Raw genomic sequence first — 17777 nt, forward strand, 5'->3', positions numbered from 1 at the left:
TCTACTGATTGTTTTGAGTTAATCTTGTATCCTGCCACTTTACTGAAGGTGTTTATCATCTGTAGGAGTTAGTGGATATTAGGCATAGAGCAAAGGATAACCAGCCTAAAATCCACAACCCCAGAGAAGCTAGGAAGCAAAGAGGACCCTAACAGAGACATACATGGATCCCCAGAAGAGGAAAGGGACAAGATCTCCTGAGTAAAGTGGGAGCATGGGGGAGGGGCGAGGGATGTAGGAGAAAGAGGAGGGGAGAAGGGATGGGAGGAGGAGAATTTGAGGGATCAGGAAGGTAGAGTTGGGGGAAGAATAGAGGAGAGCAAGGAAAGAGATACCTTAATAGAGGGAACTGCTATGGGCTTAAAGAGAAATCTGGCACTAGGGAAATCTCCAGGAACCCACAAGGATGATCCCAACTAAGGATCTAAGCAGTAGGGGAGAGGCTACCTTAAATGCTCTTCTCCTATAATGAGATTGATGACTACCTTATGTGCCATCCTAGAGCCTTCACCCAGTAGCTCATGGAAGCAGAAGCAGAGACGCACAGCTAAGCACTGAGCTGAACTCCTGGAATCCAATTGTAGAAAGGAGTGATGAGCAAAGGGGTCAAGACCATGCTGGGGAAACCCACAGGAACAACTGACCTGAGAAAGTAGGAGCTCACAGACCCCAGTCTGACAGCTGGGGAACCAGCATAAGACTGAACCAGTCCCCCTGAACGTGGGTGTCAGTTGGGGGGTTTGGGCAGTCTATGGGGCCTCTGGTAATAGAACTAGTATTTACCCCTATGCATGAGTGGGCTTTGGGAGCCTTTTTCCTATGAAGGGACACTCTCTCAGCCTAGATACATGGGGGAGGACTTAGGTCCTGCCCCAAATGATGTGACAGACTTTGATGACCCCCCCATGAGAGGCCTCACCCTCTCTGAGTAGTGGGTGGGGCAGGATGGGGGGATAGTGGGAGGCATGGGAATATGGGGGAGAGACTGGCATTGGTATGTAAAATAAGATTGTTCTTAATTTAAATAAAATTTAATTAAAATATTTAAAAAACAATAAAAAAGGACTCTTAGTCACTGGGCTGTGGTGGCACACATCTTTAATCCCAGTCTCACAGAAGCAGTCAGATCTCTGTGAATTTGAGACCAGCCTGGTCTACAGAGTGAGTTCCGGGACAGCCAAGGCTACACAGAGAAACCCTGTAAATCAGGCTGACCTCAAAATAATAGAGCTCCATCTGCCTCTGCCTCCCTGAGTGCTGGCATTAAAGGCATGTGCCACCACTGCCTGGTTACATGGTACATTTTTAACAAAGCAAGATCAACTATATACGTATTGTCAATTTTCAAAACCTCCTTCTCTCATACATTACATCCCGACTGCAATTTCCCTCCCTCCACTCCTCCCAGCCACCTCCACCATCACCCCTCCTCCCCAGATCCACTGCTCCTCCTCTGTTTCCCTTCAGAAAAGAGCAGACTTCCCAGCAATACCAACCAAATACAGCAAAGCAAGTTACAATAGGACTAGGTACAAGCTCTATATCAAGGCTGGACAAGGCAACCTAGTAGGAAGAAAAGGGTCCTAAGTGCAGGCAAAAGAGTCAGAGATAGCCACACTCCCACTGTTAGGAGTCCCATGAGAACACTAAGAAGCTACACAGCCATAACACATAGACAGAGGACCTAGCTAAGACCCACACAGGGTCCACGCTTGTTGCTTCAGTCTCTCTGAGCTCTCATGAGCCCTGCTTAGTTGATTCCGTGGTTTGTGTTCTCCTGGTGTCCTCAACCTCTCTGACTCCTATAATCCTTCCTCTCTCTCTTCTATGGGGTTCCCAAATTACTGAGAAACACTTTAATGTTCAACATCCTTAGCTATCAGGGAAATGGAAATCAAAACTATTTTGTTCTTCCATCTTATTTCTGTTATAGTGACTAAGATCAAAAACACAAGTGACAGTTCATGCTGAGAACACTTCTCGGTTGCTTGTGGGAGTGAAACTTTACAGTCACTATGGAAATCAATATGGTAGTTTGTAATATGAATGTTTCTGACCTGGCTAGGCCCTGCCACTGCTTCAGCCCCAAAATAATCACACAAAGACTTATATTAATTATAAACCTGTTGGTGTTTGACTATGGTTTCTTATTGGCTAGCTCTGACTTAATCATTAACCCATAACTACTAACCCATGCATTTCCACATGTTCTTGGTTTACCAGACCTGCAACTCCTTTGCCTGCTACATGATGACAGCTGGCTCAGCATCCCCACAGAGAAGAAAAGAGAAGAGCAGAGCAGAGAAGAGAAGAGCAATTCCCTGCTTGTCTCTGCTTATATTCTGATTCTGCCCAGTCATGTCACTTCCTGCCTGTCTGTACAGACCTCCAGACCTCTATGGTTAGCTAGTGGCAGTTTCTGCCCAACCATATCACTTCCTGGGATCACATGATGATTCCTCTCTGCCTACACATCCCAGAATCCTCCTCATATCCTGGTCCCACTTACCTTGCTGTCCTATTGGCCAACAGTGTTTTATGCATCAACCAATAAGATAAGCATAGTTACAGAATGACATCTCCCATCAACAGCTCCTCAAAAAACTGGGAATCAATCTACCCCAAGACCCAGCTATACAACTCTTGGGCATATACCCAAAGGATGCTCCATCCTATTACAGGGACACTTGCTCAGCTATGTTCATTGTTGCTTTAGTAATAATAGCCAGAGACTGGAAACAACATCAACTGAAAAATAGATAAAGAAAATATGGCACATTTATACAATGGAGTATTACTCAGCTGTTAAAAAATGACATAATGAAATTTTCAGGCAAATGGACAGAACTAGAAAAAAATCATCCTGAGTGAGGTAACATAGACCCAGAAAGACAAACATGGTATATACTCACTTATCAATGGGTATTAGCTGTAAAGAATACCCATGCTACAATCACAGATCTAGAGAGGTTAAGTTACAAGAAGGGCTCAAGTTGGGACACATGAATCTCTCTGGGAGTGAGAAATAGAACAGATTTTGGAGATGGCCTGGGGACTGGCAGGAATGGTAACAGGAGGTATCAAGCCAGGTGTGGGGTAGAAGGAGAGAATACATGGAAAGACGACTAGAATTAGGGGGCCTATGGTATATGGAAACCTAGTGCAGTGGAAACTCCCTGGGGTCTACAAGGGTGACTCTAGCAAAGACTCCTAGTAATGCAGGACATGGAGCCTGAACCAGACATCTTCTGTAACCAGGCAAGGCCTCAAGTGGTGGGCTTGGAACACCAACCCAGCCACAAAACCTTTGTCCTGCCTGCAAGGACAGTACTGAGAGAGAGAGAGAGAGAGAGAGAGAGAGAGAGAGAGAGAGAGAGAGAGAGAGAGACAGACAGACAGACAGACAGACAGACAGACACAGACAGAGACAGAGAGACAGAGACAGAGAGACAGAGAGAGACAGAGACAGAGACAGAGAGAGAGAGAGACAGACAGACAGACAGACAGACAGACAGACAGACAGACAGACAGACAGAGTTTCTCTGTGTAGCTTTGGAGCCTGTCTTGGAACTCGCTCTGCAGAACAGGATGGCTTCAAACTCACAGAGATCCACCTGCCTCTGCCTCCTGAGTGTTGGACAATGTTCTTAAGTCCCCCAATCTTGAGAAACTCCTGTTCTTTTCTCCCATGGGTTAGCACTTGCCCCATTCCTAATTCCATGCCCTACTGGTTTAGGACACAGGCAGAGCCTTGTCTGATAAATTATTTCAGGCTTGAGATAACCCCTTTTCTGCCCCTGGGCTCAGTCACATAGTAGACTGCCTGTAACTTTCCAACAGACCTGCCACCAGCTAGGGAGAGAGGGGCTCAGTGCCTTCTGCTTGTCTGTAACGCTGATGAACTCTGGGTGCACCTCATATGAAAATGGTAACAACTTACTGCTTACACAGGCAGCCTAGCTTTGTAAGGGAGGACTGTGACCAGGAAAGGACAAGAGAGGATCTGGAGAATGGGAGGATCTGGAGAGGAACAGAAGGCAATGACATCTGCTCAAATACAGTTAAATGGGGCCTCTACAAAGCCAGTCCCTGCCAGCTTGGTCAGCATACAATGCGCTCACCTTGCAGGCCCAGGGCTGCTTTGACACAGAAAGTGCTGGATGCTGCCCTTATTCTGGGGATCTCAGTCCTGCTGAGTTGACCAAAGATCTTTCTATGCAAATCCTAACCCAGTGCATGGGTGTAGGCCCAAAAGATGGGGAGGTAAAGGAGGCTTTGGGGGACCTCATACCTATCCCATTTGGTGACAAAGACCATTCAGGCTCACATAGATGCACAAAGTTTATTGGTCATAGAGACACAGGGCCATTTGAGCTTGCCTCCTCCTGCCCAGGGTCAGCTGGTATATTGGTCCCTCCAGGTGGATAAGCTTGACTGAGAGGAGGTGGTGAAATGTGGGGATGCAGGACTGAGCTCTGAACAGTCTACTTCACTTACTCATCTTCATCCTTCTCATCTTCATCTTCATCATCATCATCATTTTTATTTTTGTTATTATGAACATTGTTATTATCGTCATCTTCATCTTCATCATCATCATTTTTGTTTTTGTTATTACAAACATTGTTATCATCATCATCATCATCATCTTTGTCATTGTCTCCATCACTATCATCCTTGCCTTCATTTTTGCTTTGTTCCTTTGCTTTGGAAGTGTTAGGGATGATAGTTGGTTCTCTTTGAGGCGTTGTGGAGACTACCGTCTCTGGGACATGTCTCCAGTTGAAGCCCATCCCTGCGATGCAGAAGACTGATGACAGAATGCCATTGATTGTCACTAGATGCTTGTCTGGACCTGCACTGTCCTCAAATGAACGGCCTTTCTCTTCACCAAAGAGAACATGATTCCCCTTGTTGGTAATGAAAGTCAGGGAGTTCAGGCACAAACCCACTTTACCACGCACCTTTATTATATGCTCTCCATCCTCCAGAAGCCACTCTTTGTGAGTGGATGAAGTGGTTCCATGGACAGTACTCCAGTGTTTGCCAAAAAGCAGCTGGATGCTGGAGAGAAATCAAGTCAGTGCAACCTCAGGAATGCCTGTTCTTTCCTGGAACTGTGCCCTGTCCTTATTCTTGGTTCACAGTCTCCAGAAGTGCCCTACTCTGATATGGCAGCCTGGAGTCCTTCCTCCTCCTGCCTCTTCCAGACACATCCCTCCTCACAGGTCCTCATACAGTCTGGTCTGGAAACGCAAATGTGCCACGGAGGCTAGCACTACTACTGCAGCTCATTCTGAGCTTGAATCTTTTTCAGGGTCTGCCCAACTCACAGTTTTTCCTCTGGAGCCGCCTCTTCTGTCTGCCCCAAATGAGGAAGCAGTCACACTGAGAACTACTCTGCTAAGGTCAGCAGACCAGAGACCGACCTTACAGGCAGAGACCAGAGAGACAGATGCTCTCCTTGTGTTGTCAGGTGGGAACAGAAGGGCCCTGGAAACTGTTATACTAAGCAAAGAAGAAAGATGACCCCCAAGTCTTCTAGATATTGCTAATGCCAGATACTTCCTTCTCTTCCAAGATAAGATGCATATCAAATCAGACTCCATATCACACACAGGAAATATATCCAATTCAATTAGAATTTCAGATAATCATGAGTAACTTTCAGGGTAAGTATATTTTGTGTTGCATTGTTTATTTACTTATTTTTGGCATTTGATTTATTATTTATTTTGTGCATATTTGTATATATATATATATGTATTTGTGTCTGTCTATCCAGGTAGGCCCACAGGTCTTAGTGGAGGGGAGAGGAGAACCATTGGGGTTTTGTTCCTTCCTCCCATTATGTGGGTTCCATGGATCAAACTAAAGTCAATTTGGCCAGCAAGCATCTATTCCTGCCAGAGCCATCTTGCCAGCCCTTACTTCTTTAGTGGTCCTAGAGACTGAACCTAGGGTCATACATGAACTAGACAAGCCACTGAGTTATATCACCAATCCCTCCTTCACCTGTTCTTTTTATCTTTTTTATTTTATTTGAAACAGGATCTCACTATGTAGCCAGAAGTTCCTTTCACTTCTTCATGGTGGAAATCCCCCTGCCTCAGCTTCCTGAGTTCTGACATTATTGACATGAGCCCCCATGCTTGGCTCCAATCCTCTTCGCTTTCTCTTCTGAGACTGGGTTTACTGTGTTGTCCAAGTTGACCAGAGGTGGCTCTGTAGCACAATATGGACTCATATTTGACCATCTCCAGCGTCAGCATCCTAGGAAGCTGACATTACAGGACTGGACCACCAGGCACATACTCTCCAGCAGTTGTGAGGATGAGGTACAAGGACTTCAAGCTTAAGGCTAGCCTGGGATACATAGGGAGATCATGTCTCATGAAATTAATGGTTATAGGTGAAACACAAGTGTTATGACTTCGGTTCAACCCCAGTACCACAAAAGTGGAAGCCAAGTATAAATTTGTTGTCAATTCTGAATTGTGTGTGTAGGCAGAGTATACATGTCTGTTTACCCATGTTGTGGAGGCCAAAGGTAGGTGATGGGTGTCTTCCTGGATCACTCTGTGTGTGTGTGTGTGTGTGTCTGTCTGTCTGTCTGTCTGTCTGTCTGTAATGCATGTGCTCCTGCTCTTGGACCCAAACTTTAGGTCACATACTGATCCGGCAAACACTTTATCTGCCCAACCTTCTCCCCATCACCCAACAACAAACAAATGTTTTCAGGATTAAGGTAACCTCAGTACTGCACGGGAGACACACTAAAAGACTATCCATTGTTCATCTGGAATTCCATTACCCTCAGAGACTGTGCTTGCATTTACCAAGCTTGGCAAGAGTAGCACAAGGCCTTTGTGGCACACTAGGAGAACAACAGATATCATGAGGCAGATACTGGTGAGAACAGTCAAGATCTGGCCTGTCCTAGGATTGGCTGGCCTTTCTGGAGCAGAGCATAGATCCAGAGTGGCAGGGTGAACCGCACATTCCATGTCCTGTGAAGACAGGGACATCTGGCAGACCACATAAGCAGTTTCTGTCACCACCAAGGGGCACTAGGGCCACTGAACTTCGTGGAAGAAGGACTCTTCAGCCTCTGTGATCCTCTCTGAACCAGAAAGTTGGAGGTCCCTCTCCACCTGCCTCCTGGAGGACTGTCCAGTCTTACCCAAGCCTGAGAATCCCAGCTCTGAGTAGGCTGGCGCAGGCCAGGGTTCTAGACAGCAGCAGGCACAGGTGGAAAGTGCTGTGGGATCCCAGCCCCAGAGCCCTACTCACCCTGCGATGTGTTTGAGTGCTGTGAAGTAGATCTTCATGCCCTTGATTTCTCCCTGTTCTTCACCATGAATGGAGAAATAGGTGCCGACATTATTGCCCCATATGTCTGGGGAGAATGAGACAGAAGAACACTCAGGGCCACTCCCTCACTCAGAGGCCCTGATGCCTAGGACAGGACACAGGAGGTGAAGGTCACAAAGGAGGCTCAGGTACTCACCCTGGGCTCTGCAGGTGGGACCAGCAAGGACAGCCAAGGCCAGCAACAACAGCATGACTCTTGAGGGTTTGAGGCTTAGAAACCACAGGGCGATGGCAAGACTTCAAAAAGGCGCAAAGGAAAAGACATACGATTTAAGGGATCCCACACTCCAGTTTGAGACAAGGGAACATTTGGGAACCCTCTTTTCCTATAGGCTCAAAGGCTTCAGAAGAACAAGGAATGGTTTCACCCACATGCCCACACTGTGACCCACCCCCATGTTACTGTGCTAACATTCTCGCTAAGCTCTTAGCCAGAGATCCCATGTTGTCATAGTACACTTGGATCCCCAAAGTCTAACACTGCTCCTGAAGAAAACCCATATTTCAAACCCTTCCATCCATCCTCCTTTCCCCTTCTGGCCTCTCCCCTGCAGCAGGCTGGGTTGCTGCTCCTTCCTTACCTGTGCGGTGTGGTCTGAGCCCCTTGGGTTGTATCTTTATACTCTGATGCCACTGAGTCGTAGCAGCTGTGGGAATGATTTGAGGAAATGCCTTGTCAGCTGGCTTTCAGAAACAGAATGTTTGTCCAGCCTTGAAACTGAGATATTCATATGCTTTGCAACCATTTAAAACTATGTACTCACTATGCTTTCCTACTGTGTACTCAACTAGTTTAAATTTATCTTGACTTTAAGAAAACAATGTAACCAACCTTACTGTGCCTAGGACTCCCATGTAATCAAGTTTTACAAACTAACCTGAACAAATAGTTTTACAGTGCTAGGTCAGAATCATCAATGGAAGTAAGAAGGAAGGCATACAGGTTGGGAACTGTCCATCAGCAGAGGGGAGTGTTTCCAGAGGAAGATGGAGAGGAGGGCCAGGATGACAGGGATTTTCTTCTCTTTCCTCCTCCTCCCTGAGATAGACTTAGAAAAAAGGGAAGTTGGAGAATTGACTTACAGAAAAGCTGTTTTTACAGCAAGCCAAGTTCCTTCCATAAGAGCCACTGATCTAATCTCTGTGTTTCTTCAAGGAGCACAGCCCCTTTCAATCTCAGCCCTTACTGTGCACTGTTTGCTGTACTCAATAATGCAAGACTTCCTGGTTTTCCAAGAATGTCTTATGACGGAAGTCATGCAAAGGCTGTAAGGTCCTTCAGAAAAACAGCTCTAAAATTCACAGAAAATAATCACTGTTGTCTGCAATGATTTCTCCAAGGTCTAAGCACTTCCAAAAAACGGCTGCTTCATTCTGTTGTTCACACCACTTACAATGGCTCTGCTGAATTTCCCATTACACCTTTCCATCCCCTGACCCAGAATGATGTGTATGTGCTGGCCTGTGCTGATAACTTCATTTGCTGAGAGCAGCAGATTGAAGGCAACCGAGAAGATAACAAATACCCACCATAAATGTTGGAAGCAGCATGACGATCAAGGTTGCAAACTTCTTCTTCTTCTTCTTCTTCTTCTTCTTCTTCTTCTTCTTCTTCTTCTTCTTCTTCTTCTTCTTCTTCTTCTTCTTCTTCTTCTTCTTCTTCTTCTTCTTCTTCTTCTTCTTCTCCTCCTCCTCCTCCTCCTCCTCCTCCTCCTCCTCCTCCTCCTCCTCCTCCTCCTCCTCCTCTTCTTCTTCTTCTTCTTCTTCTTCTTCTTCTTCTTCTTCTTCTTCTTCTTCTTCTTCTTCTTCTTCTTCTTCTTCTTCTCCTTCTCCTTCTCCTTCTCCTTCTCCTTCTCCTTCTCCTTCTCCTTCTCCTTCTCCTTCTCCTTCTCCTCCTTTCCCTTCTTCTTCTCCTTCTTCTTCTATGCTATACTGGGTCAGTAGGAGCCAGTAAAGAAATTTCTTCCATGTAAAAACTAAAGTCTGGTAAAAAAGATTCCCTTTTGTTTGTTTCTCGAGCCGGGGTTTCTCTGTGTAGCCCTGCCTGTCCTGGAACTTGTTCTATATACTAGCATGGTCTCAAACTCAGAGATTTGCCTGCCTCTGCCTCCAGAGTGCTGGGATCAAAGGTGTGCACCACCACCACCTGACACAGTAAGAATCTTAAGACAAAAATTCCACACACCTTTCCCCTCCCTTGTTTCAATATGCTGTTCAATAAGCAGTGAGGGTGGCCTTCTGCTCAATGGGGAAGGACAGATGAGCTCTGGTTTGTTCTTGCTTTAAATGACTGTGCTAGAAATAAGTTCATGGTTTCAAAAGCTCCTGAGCATGGACAGACTGCCCATCTGAGTGAAGAGCAAGCACCTCAGGTAGGAAATTCAATAGGTTTTTATCCAAGTGCAAGTGAGATGTGTCTTTTACCCAGTGGTTGGGACAAAAGACCTTGCAGTTTGTTTGTTGGTTGGTTGGTTGCTTGGTTTGAAAGGAATTGGTGCAAAAGAAACAAAGGAAAGCCAGGAGAGGTAAGCTGCTCCAGTTCTGGGATCCTAGCAACCTTTGAATAGACAAGAGTCTGTTTTTCTTTTTCTTTCTTTCTTTTTGAGACAGGGTTCTCTGTGAAACAGCCCTGGCTGTCCTGGAACTTGCTTCCATAGACCAGGTTGTCCTTGAACTCACAGGGATCCCCCTGCCTCTTTTGAGCTTTACTTTATATCTATGAATGTTTTCCCTGAAAGTATAAATGTGGATGCCATGTGTGACTGATCCCCACAGAGAACAAAAGAGGGCATTGGATATCAGGGAACTGGAGTTACACATGGCTGTGAGCCATCATGTATGTTCTGGGAACTGAACCATGGTCCTTGTTGAGAGTAACATGTGCTGTTAACCACTGTGCATCTCTCCAGCCCTTATGCAGAACCTAGTAGGACTCTTGTCTCTACAAGGCGAGTTCCAGGACAGGCTCCAAAGCTATGCAAAGAAACCCTGTCTCAAAGAACAACAACAACAAAAAGTCTTGGAAAGGGGTAATTTTAGCTGGGGAGTGTTGGTGCACACTTTTAATCCCAGCACTTCGGAGGCAGAGGCAGGCAAATCTCTGAGTTCAAGGCCAGACTGGTCTACAGAGTGAGTTCCAGGACCAGCAGGGCTACACAAAGAAAGCCTGTCTCAGAACCAAAAAAGAAATGTGTGTGTGTGTGTATGTGTGTTTTGCCAGTCTAAGGTGATACTGATCCCCCCAATAAGCTCCATGGATCCACCTGTGTGCCCCACTCCCTGGTTTTGGGGTTACAGCAGCATGCTAGCCTGCCCGGCTTTTACATGGGCATCCAAAACTGGGTCCTCATGCTTGCACGGCAGCCATTTTTCCAAATGAACCATCTCTCCCTAAAATGAAAGTGTGCTGAGGACCTTGAGCTAAAATCACAAGCAACACCCCATGGCTGCCTAAGCCTCAGACAGCATATCAATTATATCCCAAAGTGACACAGGGTGAATTCAAATGAGCTTCACACATCAAATGTAGAGATAACAATTAAACAAAATGCCAAACCAGGTGTACAGATGAGGAAACAGTGCGCATTCTCTGCCAAGCAAAATCTGGACTTCCTTGTCACATAGCAAACAACCATTCCTCAATGGAGCCACCATTCAAAATGATGAGCACCTCAAACGGCCCTTCTCAAAAATTGGCACCAAGAGTGCAAAAGAACCGACTTCACCAGGAACTCTGTAACTATAAAGTAAGCAATTGTACATGGATAAGGCCAGGTCCAAACCAAAGGCTCTTCTCTGTCATGAGTTCATCAATAAGCATTTATAGCCACCAACATTGGGGTGGGGGGACCCATCCTGGGAATGCATCCTGAGTCCCAGCTGCAGGAGTCATTGAGCCACATGTTCTCCTCTGGGCTGCTTTTATCCCAGCTGGGAAGCTGATTTTCAGAGTTATTAGAGGGAGTGAGCATTTAGATTCACAACCCTGCTGCATCACACACACAAAAAGATTAGGGAACAAATCAATAAAGGAAAGTGTATTTACACACGTACACACATGCATACCCTGCATATGCACAGGTGCATATCCCCACCCACACACATGTACACCCTGCTCATAGACATATACATATCTCCCTCATACACATGCATACCAAACACATACACACATGTACCCAGTATATTCACACATACATATCCCCCACATACACATATGCATATCCACCACATACACACATGCATAACCAACAAATACACACAAACAAAAACCAAAAGAGGAGAATGACTGGGAAAGACACCTGACCTTTCATGCACATCTATATGCACATGTGTGCAAACACATGAACACACGCTACCTCACTAAAAACATAGCTACTCTAGCTTTCTCTGCTACTAAAGTTGGACAAGTCTGAGCTACCTCCCTTGAATCACCCGTCACTGTCACATTAGACAGTTGGTAAGCTTTTCATGGCTGCTTAGGAGTTCAAGATGGAGTCTGTGCTATGGAAAACAAAACTGTTACACTTTGGTCAACAATTCAGGAATGAGAGGTTGACCTTCAAGGGAGTATTGCTCCAGTAAATGCCCCAAGACCGTTTCAAATGAGGCTAATTCCTTTTTTCCCTAGATCACTCGGTCTCTCCTGAGTCTCTTGGAATTACATACTATATTCCTTCATCCTGGAGACCCAGGCCTCTGGATAGATGAAACAATGCTAATACTACCTAAAATTGTTCATTAAAAGACTTTGCCAGGATGTCTTAACTGGAGAGCAATACTACCACCATCCCTCCTTATAGTCTACATTGTCCGTGTTCTTCTTGCAGATAAAGCCCTTCTGAAGTGCTCATGAATTCCCCTTTCTTCTCTTAAAAAAAAGTATGAGTGTCTTAGGAGATGTCGTAGCAGTCAGAGGGCTTGCTGACCAACATGAGGACCAGAGTTCAGATCCCCAGCAACCCACATGAATGCCAAGTGGCTATGATGGGTCTGTCTGTTACTTCAGCCCCAGCAGGCAGGCAGGATCCCCAGAACAAGCCAACCATATCAGTGACCTCTAGGTTCCACTGAAAGACCTGCCTCAATGAAGAAGATGAAAGAACAATGAGGATGATTCCCAACATCCGTCTTGGACCCCCACATGCGCGCACGCACACACGGGCACACACACACACACACACACACACACACGCACACTCACACACGCACACACACACTCTCTCATGCACACACATGCATGTGCACCCACACATACGCATGTTCCCCCAACACATGAGAAAGCATACATATGGGGCTTGAGAGAAGACTCAGTGTTTAAGAGCAGTGGCTGCTCTTCTGTCTTGGTTAGATTCCAAGTACCCACAGTGGCTTGTAACTATCTCTGATGCTGGAGCCAGGGGATTCAGTGCCCTCTTCTGACCTCCACAAACACCAGGCATATACATGATGCACAGGCATACATGGACACCTTTACTCCCAGCACTCTGGAGGCAGAGCAAGTCAGATGTCTGTGAGTTTGAGGCCGGCCTGGGATACGTAGTGAGCCAGCCAGAGCTACATAGCTAAACCCTGTCTCAAAAAACAAAACAGCAATAAATAAAGGCAATCACACATGAACACCATGAGAAATGCAAAAAGAAAAATAGATTATTATTGTGTGTCTGCATGATGTGTGTGTGTGTGTGTGTGTGTGTGTGTGTGTGTGCGCGCGCGCGCGTAGGATGCATGCCATATTGTGCGTATGGAGGTCAGGGGCCAACTTTATGAATCTGGCCCTCCCCTCCACCTTTGCATGGGTTTGGAAGATTGAACTCTGCTTGCCACGCATTGTGGCAAGCACATTGACTCCCTGAGGCATCTCACTGGCCCATAGATCCCCTTTTCTGTATCCACTGCAGTCCCTAACCACACAACCATTCTTCAAGCCAAGTTGCCTCTAGACTCTGGATTGTGACAAGCTTAAAGGAACATGGCTTACAGAGACTTCCCTGCAGAAAAAACAATTTAAGCTTCACCTTCCCCTGGAAGAACAAGTGCACATTAAATCGCCAGGTCATCTTCAGAGGACCCTTTTTCTGTGGAAAGAGCTTTTCAGTGGTGGAGAGATCCAGTTCTTGTATGTGTTAAGCCATGCCTTTCCAATAGACTCTCCCAACTATAAGAGAAGCAGTTCTATCCATCAGTACAAATACTATCAAATCCAGAATGAATGTGGACACATGGTGCCACAAAAGACTATTTGAGTCAGTCAAACTCATTACACTAGGAGCAACAAACCACACTCATTCCGTGCCTCCAAGACGTGTTCAGTACCCAACCTGGATCTCTCCTGAATTACATCAAAGAGTCCCATTCCTCAGAAGGGTTTGCTGCTCATCCGTAGGCTGAAAATAGTTTGGACTGCTCCTGATGGGAGCAAATGGCTCTCTGGTACTAACCTTTGGCCTTGGTGACCTCCAGAGTGGACTGACAGATGCAATTGAGAATTGCCTTGGGTGCAAGGGGCAGCAGGTCAAAGCATAACTGTTGTCCCAAGTTACCATAACACTTCCGTGTTGAGTTTTCCATGGCTACAATGACTTAACTTACATTTTTATTATACATACAGGACTAGAGGATGTCATTTGGTATATTGAGACCATCTCTCTGAACATACTCAGAAAGCATGAATGTCACTTTTACCAGAGTTTTTAACACAAAGACTTTGTCTCTATCTGTCCCAACAAAACTAGGTCATTCATTTTCAGCGTGTCAATTAAAGAAAGAACCTTTATTGAAAAGCAGAGAAGAGACGTGTAGTCAGTGTGGTCACATAGGATAAAGAACAGCTAAAGGTTTCCAGTGGTACCCAGCCCCCAAGTCCATATTCAGGACCCTGACATGAGTTTTAGGTCTAAATAGAGTTCCAGTTGTGTACATAATTAAAGTCTTGGTCAAAGTTAGTCCTACTCATCCATAACCATGAGTGTCTCAGTTCTAGTCTGTCCTGAACTCTTGTCTGATGAGTTATCATAACATTGAAATCCCTTCATCGTAGGTAAGTTCTCACTCTGGCCATCACCAGACTTTCAGCCTGTCCATTCTTTCAGCCTAGGATCCCTGGGGTGCCATTAGAGCTACCCAACACAGTCTCTTCTTCCTGGTCCACTTGGTAGCTAACCAACTGATGTACAATGATGATGTAAGTCAAGAGATATCCATCTCTGGATACCAAACATCTCTGAAATACACTGGATGTGAATGGTTTTGCTTTTTTCTATCATAAGGGTGCTGGCTGAATTTGAAGGGACCAGACTCTCACGCAGCCCCCTGCTTTATTGGCCATGACAGGTTGGAGAAAAGACCCAACAAGACAAAGGCCCCTGACTCAGCACATGTGCTTAGTTTCTGGCCTTCTGACCTTGCAGTAGCTACCCTAGGTCAGATACCCTCCATGTGGCAAGGAACCAATCAGAAGTCAGCTGGCAAGATTTGGCCATGATTTATGGTGCTTTATGGTAAAAGTGGCATAACAGTGACTTACAGAGCATAACAACCACCCAGGGAGGACCTATGGGCCATAGCAACCAATTGACAATCAACACAGGACAGGCCATCCAAGCCAGGAAGAGCATCAATCCTGAGACTGTTGCAGACACCTAGACCCCACCTGGTGGCCCCTTGGGATCCTTCTCATGCCAGTCCCCTTTTTAGACAGGTGAAGGGCCCATGTTAAAGACAATTAACTAGTTAATAATAAAAGATTCGTTGCTTTTGCATCAGAATGGGTCTCTTAGTGATTTTGGGTTTCAGAATTTGGACATAACAACTTCAGGGTTTAATAGTTTCAATAATCTGACAGCTGAAGGGAAGGCTATAGTGCCTCTCTTTAGGACATTTCCTTACCTGCTTGTCAGCTATAACACAATGCAACCTTCCTTCTTGATCCTGAAATCCAATGGATAAAGAAAGCAGTTATAAAATTTGTACACTCCATAAACTCTGGGGCTACAGTGGGGACACTTGTGTGATTATCAAGATTGAATGCTGTGTCTATACTCCTGACACTTTCACTCTCATATGCTTTACATGATCTACAACCAGACCAACCAGACCAACCCAGACGCACCGTCTATTTTGCAGGCAACCTTGGAATTAGCTCTACAGATTTCATAGTAGAAATAGCTTAGACTCGTTAGAATCTTAACAAAAATCCTACTGGTCTTTGGACATTGTGTGCTTTATTGCTGTCTAATTTTGTCTGCTCTCAACTACAGTTGATCCACTCTAGGATGGTTCTGTGACAACCTAGCACTGTGCGTCTAGACACCATGATTGCACACTGGGGACAAAGAGTAGGCAAGAGAGACACAATGCACTCATTTCAGCACAAGGTAACTATAACACCCACCTCCTTAATGGCATTAGGGTTCTGACTCTTGATGGGAGATTGATGGTTAGCTAGTGAGTTGTTAGCAGGATTGGAGGACATTGTGGCTAGACTCATCTCTGATAGTCAACAGCTTGTAAAACCAACAGTTTATAAAACGGGAACTACATGACCCTGATGACACAGTCATATCTCTGGCCCAGGGAAGAGATGAGACATCCTGAATTTCTCAGAGTTTGATAACTAGATAATTATCTAGACTGGGCTTCAGGTAAACATACCAGATTACTATAAATTCTTTTAAAGAACAAAGATACCATCACCCCTCCTGGTGCAATCAAACCACCCTGGCCTATAAACTTTCTGCACAGGGTAATAAAGCCCCTCTGGGAAGGATGCTTGTTTGAGAGATTTTAGAAATAGTTGGAGCCTAACCAGGACAGTGATCCCTTTGGCCACTGTCCACTCTACAGCTCTCCTCTTTAATAACCTCTAGCTGTCTTCTCCAAAGTGTTCTGTATGTCTTGTCTGAATTCTTTTGAAGAACATCACAAGGACCAAGGAGGTCAGAATGCAATTGTGTTCTATAGTGCTCTCTGTCTCTCTGTCTCTGTGTCTCTCTGTCTCTGTCTCTCTCTCTGTCTCTCTGTCTCTCTCTCTCTCTGGTGTGAGAAGGTTTGAGACACGATTTCTCTGTGTAGCCCTGGCTGTTCTGGAACTCCTCTGTAGACCAGGCTGGCCTCTGCTGGTCTACAGAGGCCAGCAGAGGCCAGCCAGATGCTGGTATTAAAGGTGTGCACCACCCCCTCCTGACTTGTGGGTCTCTTCATGTGACTTCCTTGTGCTCATCATTGTTTCCCCAGAAGAAGGCAAAACGCTAGACTCCACCCTCCTGTAGTCAATTCTTAATTCACCTCCCTCCTCAGCCACTAGAGGTTATAGTAAATGTCTGACTCAAGCAAGAAAGCTCCAGAATTTTTCCAGCCTGATTCTGGCTATGCACAGTTATTGCCTCCTGTGTCTCCTCTTTCCCTGTGTCCCCTCCCCAGATGGCATGTAGAGAGGTGAGAAGATGGAAAGTGCTGCTCATAAAGTCTGTAAGCCCCAGGCTTCATGCAGCAGACCCAGGAAGGCTCCCTTGTGCTGGGGTGAGGTGAGGGTGAATTCATGCAGCAGACCCAGGAAGGCTCCCTTGTGCTGGGGTGAGGTGAGGGTATAGCAGCAAGGGTGGCTCTGGGTATGGGAAATACAGTGTGGATTTGCATGCAACAGCTATGGTAACCAGACATCTGCACACACTTCCTGTTGAAACGGGCACTTAGAAGTTGCTTTTACTAAGCAGCATCCTCACTTCTGGGAACATAATAATGAAAACAGATGAAAGTCTGGCATCTCTGCTTTTACTTTGAGTCATCTTTGCTTCCAGTCACCTGCTTACTTCTGCACATTGGCACGTGAGACACTCGGTGAGTTTCTGTCTAGAAGACAGTGGTACCCAGCTTCCGCCAAGGACACAGGCACAAGAGTAACTGGGCCTCTTCTCAGGCTTTACAGTGTCTATTTCCCGGCAAAGCACCTCAAGTTCTCTGGCCGTTGTCCCCAATGTGTGACCACATTGGATTCCAGTCAGACCAGCACTTCACAGGACAGACTGCTTCCTGGACAAGGCAAGGATCCACGGTGATGATGTTACACCCTGCAGCCCAGTTTCCCCTGAGAACTAGTTTTTTTCCTTCAAGCAAAAAGAATTTCTGGCCAGAAACTTGCAGCGCACAGCTGAGATAATGACAGATAAAACCTCACCTAGACCAGGACTGCTTGCTTAAATACTCATGCCTCTTGGCTTTTGCCTCAATTCTTGTGTGTGTGTGTGGGGTGTGTGTGTGTGTGTGTGTGTGTGTGTGTGTGTGTGTGTGTGTGTGTATGTATGTATGTGTGTGTGTGTGTTTATGGCATTGGAGTATGTGGTCTGTGCATATGTGTGCATGCCTGCAGAGGCCAGACAAAGGCATCAGCTATCTTCCCATATCACTCC

General features: G+C 45.8%; 1 protein-coding gene across 1 annotated transcript; it reads right to left on the bottom strand.

The window, feature by feature from the left end:
- Positions 1–4328: 4328 nt before the first annotated feature.
- On the bottom strand, positions 4329–8072 carry LOC101839231 (prostatic spermine-binding protein-like). Its single transcript, XM_005081739.4, has 4 exons — positions 7956–8072; positions 7511–7611; positions 7294–7399; positions 4329–5064 (listed from the first exon to the last, which is right to left on the bottom strand). Exons 2-4 carry the CDS (start codon positions 7563–7565, stop codon positions 4494–4496), a joined length of 732 nt encoding a protein of 243 aa, XP_005081796.3. The 5' UTR covers positions 7566–7611; positions 7956–8072; the 3' UTR covers positions 4329–4493.
- Between the last annotated feature and the right edge of the window lie 9705 nt (positions 8073–17777).

This window comes from Mesocricetus auratus, unplaced genomic scaffold (genome assembly GCF_017639785.1).
Source record: "Mesocricetus auratus isolate SY011 unplaced genomic scaffold, BCM_Maur_2.0 Super-Scaffold_100007, whole genome shotgun sequence".
In the NCBI taxonomy this organism is placed as follows: domain Eukaryota; kingdom Metazoa; phylum Chordata; class Mammalia; order Rodentia; family Cricetidae; genus Mesocricetus; species Mesocricetus auratus.

Excerpts from the sequence above, each read along its gene's own strand:
- LOC101839231 (XM_005081739.4), bottom strand. The coding sequence starts at position 7,565 with ATGCTGTTGTTGCTGGCCTTGGCTGTCCTTGCTGGTCCCACCTGCAGA. Across the intron at positions 7,400-7,510 it reads TCCCACCTGCAGAGCCCAGG|ACATATGGGGCAATAATGTC; the intron begins GTGAGTACCTGA and ends CATTCTCCCCAG. Across the intron at positions 5,065-7,293 it reads GCACTCAAACACATCGCAGG|CATCCAGCTGCTTTTTGGCA; the intron begins GTGAGTAGGGCT and ends ATTTCTCTCCAG.